Source organism: Aphelocoma coerulescens, chromosome 12, assembly GCF_041296385.1.
Source record: "Aphelocoma coerulescens isolate FSJ_1873_10779 chromosome 12, UR_Acoe_1.0, whole genome shotgun sequence".
Classification (NCBI taxonomy): domain Eukaryota; kingdom Metazoa; phylum Chordata; class Aves; order Passeriformes; family Corvidae; genus Aphelocoma; species Aphelocoma coerulescens.
Window position 1 is genome coordinate 20,344,155 of NC_091026.1, and position 10,350 is coordinate 20,354,504.

Below are 10,350 nucleotides of genomic sequence, written 5' to 3' on the forward strand. Positions count from 1 at the left end.
TGTATGTAAGGTCCCTTCCAACCCAAACCATTATGGGATTCCATGATCCTGGCCATAATCAGAAGGTTTGCAGGCTCAGATGTCAAACACAGAGAAGACCATGTTGAGTGGGACAACCTAAACATCTGGTTTTTGGAAGCCCCATGTCACTGACACAGTGCTTTGCCGTTCACACTGGAGATGCTGCTGGGAGCTTGTAGAGGAGATTTTGGGGGTTTATAGACCTTACATTTATGGCTAGCATCTTTCTGAGGTTCTGACTTCCCTTGGGATTCTTCCTGGTAACAACAGACACGTTCAGATGGGGGTGAGCCTTAAACAGCCTGTCTCCATCCTCCATATAAAATGTCTCTATGCTCTCATGTAACACCTCCTGCCCTCGGATTCCTCTTGAGGTGCAGCAGTCAGGGCTCTGCAGGCAATAGCAGCAGCTCAGTGCTGGAGCTCTGCTGTTCCCTTATCTTGGTAAATGCACCTTTTATCAGCTGAGCCTGCCTCTACTTGCTCAGCACGCAGCAGGGAAGTGACCACGGCCCTTCAGGAGAGCTCTGCCTTGGCAGGTACACACAAACCATTATCATCGCTTGGCGTTGTGCAACTGCTGGCGTCCACGGGCTGGCACGGGCATGGGATGGCATGGAATGGTCTGGGTAGGAGGGGACATTAAAGTTATCATCATTCCACCCCCTGCCATGCACGGGGACACCTTCCACTAGACCGGGTTGCTCCATGAAACACTTCCAGGGATGGGACAAACACAGCTTCTCAGGGAAGCTGTGCCAGGGCCTCACTGCCCTCACATGGAAGAATTTCCTGCTGATCATAGAATCACAGAATGGTTTGGGCCATACAGGACCTTAAGGTTATCTAGTCCCACTCCCTGTTAGGGGCAGGGACACCTTCCACAGGAGCGAGTTGCTCCAAACCCTGTCCAACCTGGCCTTGGACACCCCCAGAGATGGGGTCCTACCATCCCAAAACTTCCCTGCAGCACCGCTATTTCCCCAGAGCCACATTCTAGCGACTCTCAGTTATTTTATTTCCCCCCCCACATTTCCAAAGTTCCGCGGCTGCAGGTTTCTCCGGGTCCGTGTTTGTGCCTGTGTCTCTTTGGGGGTGATTTTTTCCCCCCGATCTCGGGACGCAGCAGCGGTACCGCACAGTATGGCACGGCCCGGCCCGGCCCGGCCCGGCCCGGCCCGGCCCGGCCCGGCCCGGCCCGGCCCGGCCCGGCACGGCCCGGCACGGCACGGCACGGCACGGCCCGGCACGGCCCGGCACGGCACGGCCCGGCACGGCACGGCCCGGCACGGCACGGCACGGCACGGCACGGCCCGGCCCCAGCGCCGCCGCCTCCGGCCCCGCCGCGCCGGGACACACGTGCGGGGGGGGCCCGGTGCCCCGGCCCCGCCTCCCCCCGCGCCGCCGCCACGTGAGGCTCATGTGACGGCGGGGCGGGGGCGCCGGGGCCGCCAGACGTGCCGGCGGTCACAGGGCTCCGCACGTCGCTCCCGTCCACCCACTCGCCCGCATTTAACCCGGCCCGCGGCCGCCCGCCGCTCCTCAGCCCGCGCGGCGCGGGCGCGGCATGAGCAGCAGCAGCAGCGGCACCGGCAGCGCCCGCAGCCCCTGCCCGCCCTGAGCGCCCCGCTCCGCCCGCGCCCCCCGCCATGGAGCGCATCCCCAGCGCGCAGCCCCCGCCCGGCTGCCTGGGCAAGCTGCCCGCCCTGGAGACCGGAGACCTGCCGGGGTAAGCGGGGCTTCGGGGGCTCGGGGGACCCGGGGGGAGCGGCCCCGCCGGCTCCGGGACGGGGGTAACGCGCTGCTCTCCTTTCGCCCGTGCAGGCTGGACTTCGCGCACATGTACCAGGTGTACAAGCCCCGGAGGGGCTTAAAGAGGAGCGAGGACAACAAGGTAAATGGGGGGTGACAGGGTACAATGAGGGGCGATAAGGTAGACTGGGGGTTAACGGGGTAATTTGGGGGTTAACGGGGTAAATCGGCCCGTGCGTGCCCGGCAGGGGCCGTGACAGCGCTCCCGGGGCGGGGGCTCGGCCGCTCCGCGGGGCACTCGGGACGGGAGGAGCAGCGGGAGCGGGGCCGTGCGGGCTGTCCCCCCGCTGACCCGCTGCCCCCGGCCCCGCAGGAGACCTACAAGCTGCCGCATCGGCTGATCGAGAAGAAGAGGCGCGATAGGATCAACGAGTGCATCGCGCAGCTGAAGGACCTGCTGCCCGAGCACCTCAAGCTGACGGTAGGTGCGAGCGGCGGGCGGAGGGACGGGGCAGCGGCTCTCTGCTGCCGCTTCACCGCGCATTTGGGGTGGTTTTTTATTTTTAATTTTTTTTTTTTTTTTGCTCCGCGGTGCCGCACACGCGGACAGGCTGTAAGCACATCCCAAACTTCCCCGGGAGCTGCGGATCCCTGCGGGAGCTGCCCGCCGGTTCTCCCCCCTCCGCTGCAGGGCGAGAGCAGCCCCCGGCCGGGCTTCCCAGGCTCCCCCGGGCTCAGGTCACGGTGCCAGCAGGGGCAGCAGAACCGATAAATAAAAAGCTTCCTCCGGGCTATGCGGCTGGTCCGAAAGTACCCACAGGGTTCCGTGAGAGCCCTTTCCAGAGCCTGGTTTTTAACTTATTTTCCGTGGAATGTTGTCGGTGGTAGTCCTGCCTGCTCAGGGTCTCACCGTGTCCGTCCTCCCGCGGCTTCTAGGAAGGCACTGGCAGCCCCGTGGGGCTCCTGCCTGCGTGGCTGAGCCTGCGGCGGGTGCCAACCTGTCCCTGTGCTCCCAGACTCTAGGTCACCTGGAGAAGGCTGTGGTTCTGGAGCTCACCTTGAAGCACGTGAAGGCACTGACCAATCTCATCGAGCAGCAGCAGCAGAAGATCATCGCTTTGCAGAACGGTTTGCAGGCGGGTGAGTGTTCAAACGGCAGGGTGAGAAGCTGTGTGTGTGTGATGGACTTTCCCTGGGGAGCCTGTGAAATGCGGTTGTGACACCTTGTTCCCGACAAGGGAGGAGACAGGAATTCTGGCCTTTCATGCTGTTATTTTCTCAGGCTTTGCTTATGGACTTTCACAAAAAAAGATGCATTGCTCAAGGTGGTCAGTGCAGAGTGCCCTGGGGGTTGTTTGAAATTAAATAGGGTTTTAGGTAGTTTTAGTTACAGTGCAGGTTTGCTGTGAGGTTCTCTCCAAAGCCATTCGACTCTTCCCATTTGTGTTTGGGAGCTTTAGATAACCCAGTTGGGTTTATTTGGTTGTTTTTCTCTGGAATTAGATATAAATCTGCTTTCTACACACGCCTTTTTAAGTTTCTTTAAAAGCGAGCTGGCCTGTGCTCTGCAGGCAGAGGAGACCCGGTGCTTCAGCTTATCAGCCTTAGATGCACTTCCTCCTGCTGTTTTCACATGTGGCACTCACGTGAATCTGATGCAGTAAACCCCAATTTTTCGGCGGCGCCGTCCCTGCCCCGGCAGCCACAGGGAGTGCAGTGGAGCCACGGAGTTCCCCGGGGCTGGCGGAGCTGCTGGCGGGGCCAGGAGCTCCCTGCCTTCCCCAGGGGGTTTCCTGGAGAAGCCACAGCTTGACTCACTCCCCTGCTCCACACTCCAGTACCTGTTGAAGGTGGATTATACAGTAAATAACAAAAAATAAGTTTAAAGTTATTATGTAAAAGTGGACAGGTGGATGTTCCAATGAAAATGTCCATTCCTGCAGAAATCTGGGGATTTCTGTTCATAGAGTCCAGGCTGGCTGTCACATTCCCCTCTGCCTGTGCTGTAACCCAAGTCCAACATCGCCTCCGGCCCGCCTTAGAGATGAAAATGGAACTATTTAGCATGTTGTTAATTTTTAATTTCTTTCTGTTAATGTTTCCTTAGGTGACCTGTCATCGAGAAACCTTGATTCCAGCCAGGAAATGTTTCGATCTGGTTTCCAGATGTGTGCCAAGGAAATGCTGCAATACCTGGCAAAGCACGAGAACGGCAAGGAGCTGAAGTCGTCGCAGCTGGTCAGCCACCTGCACCGGATGGCCAGCGAGGTGCTGCAGGGCGGGGCTGCCCGCAAGGCTGGGGACATCCCTCCCAAAATGGTGGACTTGAAAGAGAAGCCAGTGCCCCTGGGCACGGCGGGCGAGGGCCACGGGAAGAACTGCGTGCCCGTGATCCAGCGGACATTCGCTCACTCCAGCGGGGAGCAGAGCGGCAGCGACACGGACACAGACAGCGGGTACGGGGGAGAGCTGGAGAAAAGTGACTCCAAATCGGAACAGCCCTATTTCAAAAAGGATACCGACCTCAAGTACGCTGTCCAGGAGAGAATAAGCTCTATTAAGCAAGAGACTGAGGACCCGCCGGCCAAAAGGAGCAGGCTGGAGTCGCCGCAGGACGAGGGCCCTTTTGGCAGTGACATGATGGGCTCTTCCAGCAGCTTCCTGGGCCCCCACGCTCACCAGCCTCCCCTGTGCCTGCCTTTCTACCTGATCCCGCCGTCTGCCACCGCCTACCTGCCCATGCTGGAGAAGTGCTGGTACCCGGCCTCGGTTCCTGTGTTGTACCCCAGCCTCCCGGCCTCTGCCGCAGCACTGACGGGCTTCATGAACCCTGACAAAATCTCCCCCCCTCTGCTGATGCCCCAGAGACTCCCTTCTCCTGTACCAGCCCATTCCCCCATCGACTCCTCAGCTCTGCTTCAAGCTTTGAAGCAGATTCCTCCTTTGAACTTGGAAACCAAAGACTGAGTGCAGTGTGACTGGTTTTTCTCTTTTTTCTTTTTTTTTTTTTTTTTTTTTTTTTTTAGTTTGAGAGACTGTTTCACTTTTATATATTGGCTGGACTGAGGTGTGGGGACGAGGTTCACTGCGTGTAGGAAGCTAAATCCCCTTTTCTCTGACTTGTCAGGTAGCTTGGAGAAGGATGAAGGATGCACCCAGTTTAGCGATTCACAACTACTTCCAAAAGATTAAAGAAGGGTTTTGTGCTTTACCCCTTCCCTTCTTCCCTCTCCACATCTACAGAGCAACAGTTGACTCGGTCAGCTGCCAGTCTATTGCAAAGCTGTGAAGAAATATTCCATGGGGCAGACTTGGTTTGAGGGTCTGCAAATATAAAATACGTGAATATAAAACACGGTACTTCCCTGAGCAGCTCTGAGGGCAACGGCCCCGCTGGCTTGTTTGAGCTGGACTGGTGTCCAAGTGGCCCCGAGCGTGGGGTGGTGATGGTGGCAATGCCACCATGAGCACAGGAGGAGCAGGGCAGTGGTCACTGTGGTGTGGTGGTGGTGGCAATGCCACCATGAGCACAAGGAGGAGCAGGACAGTGGTCACTGGGGTGTGGTGGTGGTGGCAATGCCACCGTGAGCACAGGAGGAGCAGGGCAGTGGTCACTGCAGGGGCAGCAATGTCACCAGGAGGAGCAGGGCAGTGGTCACTGGTGGTGGTGGCAGTGCCACCATGAGTGCAGGAGGAGCAGGGCAGCGGTCACTGCCTGGTGACACAGGGTCAGGCAGACCTAAGATGGGTTTCTCTCCACACCTTTGCTGATACATAGATATTTCTTAAGAAATAAAAGGTAGCTGCTGCTTGGAGCTTTCCATGGCATACATCTAATAAATAAATTAACCTGCGCTCTTCCTGTAACTTGAGCTGCTACGCTGGGCCGGCTCGGGAGGAGCTGTCCCTGGGATCACTCTGCTGGTGGCACTGGCTCCAGCCTCTCCCGCTGCTGCTGCACGGTCTCACCGCGTCCCTCGGGAATCACCGCGGTTTTCCCGGCCCAGCTGGTCCCGGCCGGGCGGGTCGGGAGCTCCTTGCCAGAGGGAGCAGTTCAGCCGGAGCCGGCAGCGCCATCCCTGCTGAACGTGTCCCTGACAGTGCCTTTGGAAAAGGAAAAGGCTGGGATTGTCAAAGGAGTCTAATCCCGGCAGGGCTTGAGCATCTGGATTCCTCAGTCTCCTTGGCAAACCCTGGCCCACATCCCTGTGCTAAGGAGAGAGGGCTCGGTGTGACACTTGTCCTGTAAGCTGCGAGGGGCTTTCTCCGCAGAGGAACATCATTTCCAGTTTAGTTTGGTTTTTTTTTTTTTAATTAAAAACTCCCAAACTTCACTGCAAAAGGCAGTGCTCTTTGGTGGTTTTTTTCTTACTGGTTTTGAGAACTGGTGATCAGAACCCCTGTCTGGACCCTCATGTCGCCCTCCCGTTGCACCAGCTGTTGAGATGCACTATGCTTGATTGCAGATTGTGTTCTAACGTTTATTTTGTTGTTGGTTTTTTGGGTTTTTTTGGTATACAGTTGTTGCCTTTATTTGTAAAATCCTGTTATAAATATATATATATATTATATAAATATATTAAAAGTTAAGACGTTTCAGATGTCTATTATTTGTATAACTACTTGAGCATAAAGAAGTGAGAAATATGAATGTATTCTTGTTTCTGGGTTGTCTTTTTTTTTGAAGAGAAGAATATTCCGTTTTTCTCTCGGGAGAGGTACAGTGTTTATATTTTGGAGCCGCCTTCAAGGTGGGATATTGTACATATTTTTATCTCGAGTAAATGTTAAGTAGTTGTTTAAAAATGCTTAATAAAATAATTCTTTTCCTGTGGAAGATAAGGGTTTGCCTCCTGTGCTTTGAAATGTTTGAGCAGGGTCATTCCACATGGTCTGGTCCAGCAGGGGATGGCACAGGGGGGAGCAGGAATTCGGGATGCAGGGAGGAGTGGGGTCACGGGTTTCAGGGGTAAGTGGGGATCCCGGGGTGCAGGGGGCAGTGGAGATCTTGAGATGCAGGGAGGATGGGGGATCCTGGGGTGCAGGGGGAAGCGGGATCTCGGGGTGCAGGTGGGAGCAGGGCTCTCCTTGCTCCTCCCACAGCTCCTCTGCTGTCAGTGCTCAAAGGAGCTCAGGGTCCCATTACCCCTGTCACCAGGGGTATTTATTTATTTTAACTCCCTTGGCACCTTCAGGGATTTTTTTCCTTCCAGACTCGAAGGAGGTGCCAGGGGAGCCTGGCTGGCTTTCCTGCTCTCTCCTGATGTCACGTTGTGCTCCCTGTGTCTGGCATTTGGCTCCTGGGCCCCAAGCTCTGTGGGGACGAGGCAGCCCCTCACCCCGGAGGATGTGGCATTTCCACAGCCTTTGCCCAGTTCCTGGAGGAAAATGCACTTGTTGCAAGCTGCTTTTGCTTTGCCTAGTGCCCTTGATCTGTGTCAGAGCTGCCCCAGGACTGCCAGGGATGGTGCCCACCAGGCCCTCGAGGCTGAGGGGTTCAAGGGCCAGGTCCTGCCTTTGCTGGGAGTGATCCCTGCTGCTACCCTGACATGTCCCAGGTGTCCCTGATTCGGGAATTCCAGCTGGCACTGTGAGTGGTGGAGCAGCCTGGTGCCTCTTCTCCCAATGCTGCAAAATGAGCCAGAGGATGTGCTCCTCATCCCACCATGGGCTCCTCCCAGCCTCTCCAGCAGCAATGCTGGTTTCTGGCCTCCACATGAAATGACGAAGACCCCAAACCTCCCCCAAAGGCAAAAGAGAGGTGAAGCAAAGGGATGGATGGCAGGACTCAGTTTCCTAGTGGCTGGGGCATGGGCACTTCTGAGGGGGTATTTTGGATTTTCACTGTGCAGGTGAATCACAAAATGTGAGGAGTGGTTTAAGTGTCCGACTGGGCCAGCACTGCTCAGTCCTGGGCTGAGCATCTCCAGGACCCCACAGGGAGAGGCCGATGCTTCTGTTAGACTGTGGTTAGAACTAAAGAAACCTTAGCTTAAGTAATGCTAGAAAAAAATGCTGCTTGGTTTAATGTGTTTGGGGCCTCCACATGTCCCAGCATTTATGTTATGTTTGCTTTAATTAGGGCTAAATATTGATCTCACTGAAGCCGACTGTAACAACCCCATTTGGGGACAGCATTTGGTGCTCAGTGCAGCGGTGTCTCCAGCCTCGGGACCCCCTGGATTTCTGGCTCCTTTCCATGGCTCTCACTCCCCTTTGGCCTCCATATTCTGACCCCCCTTGTCCTATAGTGGGACAACTTGCACGAGTTCCAGATCCTCAGTCATGGAGGAAAAAAACTCTTAAAAAAAAAAAAAAGTGGAAGAGAGAACATTTATTCAGGAAGCAAAATCTTATTACGGGCTGGGATTTTCTCTGGCACCCTGGCCCGGCACCAGCAGGACAGGTGAGTTCTGTGGGGCAGAGTGGGGCAGGGGCTGCGCCTGTGGGGGCACCGGGTGGGGACCCCGCCCACAACCGCAGCGCCGGAGCAGCCCCTCCCTGCCCTGCCAGAGCAGCTTCTCCCTGCGCTCCAGCCCGGCCCGGGAGGAGAGGGGTGGCCCGGCAGGAGCAGGGAATGGAGGGAGGGAAGAAGGGAGGGATGGACGGATGGATGGATGGATGGATGGAGGGGCGACCCCCGGCACGGCGCCAGCCCGGGACAGCCCGTGCCGCCCGCCCCGCCGGGCTGTGCTGAGTTCCCGGGACTTGTTTTCATGGTCTCACCCAGCTCTGACCTGCCTCAAATGTTGACACAATGTCACGTTTCCGACTGCAGTCTTTCATGTGCAGCCGGAGGCTAAATACGGCTGCTGGTTCCTGGAAAAAGACGTGCCTGGCACCCTTTCAGCAGAAACCCGATCCCCATGCAGGCTTGGCACAACAGCTGAATAACACGGCAATAACTCTTTCAGCAGCATTTCAACCCATAAATAGGGCTTCCCGAGCGACTCCTTGAAGTCACACAAGGAGGATACAATGATTTTTAGCAAAAAAAAAAAAAAAAAAAAAAAAAAGAAAAGAAAAGTTATTGTGTGTGAAGAGCGGGTGCGAGGGGGCAGCGGGGTCAGCCAGATCAAAGGGTGTCCTGGAGGTGCTGAGTGAGGTTTGCTGAGCGGGAGCGCAGGATTGCCTCAAAAGGAAAGAAATGCTCCTGAATTTTTTAATGTCTCGGTCCTGTTTCATACCAGCCCTGTGGAGGAACGGGGAGAGCCTTCCTGACAGCCAGGGCCTTTCCTAACCCCGGTGAGGACACACAGACACATAATTTTAGCTTTTCACCACCTGTTTGGAAAGCTCCTGTAGCCGAGCGCTGTGGGACTGGATGGTTTTTACAGGCATGTACCCCGGGAGCTGCTTATTTGCATTATGCATGGACCAGGGCCTAAAATAATCTGCAGTGACGCACATTTTTTGCTGTGATTTTTTTTCCCCCCCTTTTCCAGGACTCCATTTTTCTGAACGTGCCGTGACTTTTGAGGACCACGCATGGTTACCCAGCCCCGGGGCTGCCGGGGCCCTGATTCAGCACGTCCACCCGAGCCGGGGGGAGCTCCGCCGTCCCCCGGCCGTGACACACGGAGGGAGAAGTGCCCTTGTGCTCCGCCTTGGCTTTCATCTGCAGAGCGTGTAGCTGCAAGTGCGGCGTGTTTACAAATGCAGGCATTGCAAGATCCCTTGAACTGTGTCCTAGTACAAAAGAGGCTTTGAAACGAGAAACACGTTGTCATGGCATGTTCCAGGCCAGCAGCACCAGACTGAACCAGATAATTGCTGTTTCTGCTTCAGCGTGGAAAAAGCAGCAGGTCTTGAGCAAGTCTTTTTTTCCCCTTAGACATTTCGTGTGATGCTCGGGATGGAAGGAGAGGGCTGGGAATGCCCGGGCAGCGGGGGCAGAGGCGGGATGATCTCCCCAGGGCTGCAGGCAGAATGACTCTGCTGGGCTCAGCCCGTGTAACCGTAGCCCGCGGGGCTGGTGACACTGACCCTCGCTATGTGACACGGGGTGTCCGTGTTTTGTAACCCTGGCGTGCTGCCGGGGCCAGGAGATGTGGCTCCCACTGCTCCTCGTGTTCCAGACCTTTCCCACTGCCCTTCTCCGGGCGGTTCACGGCACTTGAGAACTCTCCCGCTGCCTCTCAGGGCCAGTGAGGGCTGCTAATTGCAGTGGACATCAGTGGCCCTGGGCACAGCACCTCTGCACTGGGAGCACTGGGCATGGCTGAGGGGGTGCCTGTGCCCTCGTGCCCACACTCCTGGGGCACCACTGTGCTGGGGTGTAAGAAATGGAGGATAATATTTCTACCTATTTCGGAATAATTTATTTCTTAGACATTTGCCTTTCTCCCAGGTGTGTTTCTGCCCCAGGCACAACACCCCATGGAGTCAGTTATTGCCATCACGCCCAGTGCCTCTGGAAATGGCCAAACAGGAAAGCTCTGCCTGGGAAGGGTTTTTCACCACATGTGCCTCATTAAAAACTGCAAATGGAGCAGGCTGGGTAACACCACACAGCTGAGGGAAACAGGAATTCCTGGAAATAAAAGGCAGATCCCTCAGTGCCTCTTGTGCTTGTTG

At 56.2% G+C, this 10,350-nt stretch overlaps 1 protein-coding gene across 1 annotated transcript; it reads left to right on the top strand.

The window, feature by feature from the left end:
- Nucleotides 1-1,502: 1,502 nt before the first annotated feature.
- On the top strand, nucleotides 1,503-6,615 carry BHLHE40 (basic helix-loop-helix family member e40). The gene is made up of 5 exons (XM_069027853.1): nucleotides 1,503-1,750; nucleotides 1,846-1,915; nucleotides 2,147-2,254; nucleotides 2,790-2,913; nucleotides 3,881-6,615. The coding sequence occupies exons 1-5, from the start codon at nucleotides 1,671-1,673 to the stop codon at nucleotides 4,738-4,740; spliced, it is 1,242 nt and encodes a 413-aa protein (XP_068883954.1). The 5' UTR covers nucleotides 1,503-1,670; the 3' UTR covers nucleotides 4,741-6,615.
- The last annotated feature ends 3,735 nt before the right edge of the window (nucleotides 6,616-10,350 follow it).

Coding starts and splice junctions, on each gene's coding strand:
- BHLHE40 (XM_069027853.1), top strand. CDS start 1,671: ATGGAGCGCATCCCCAGCGCGCAGCCCCCGCCCGGCTGCCTGGGCAAG. Junction 1,751..1,845: donor GAGACCGGAGACCTGCCGGG/GTAAGCGGGGCT, acceptor TCGCCCGTGCAG/GCTGGACTTCGCGCACATGT. Junction 1,916..2,146: donor AGAGGAGCGAGGACAACAAG/GTAAATGGGGGG, acceptor CCGGCCCCGCAG/GAGACCTACAAGCTGCCGCA.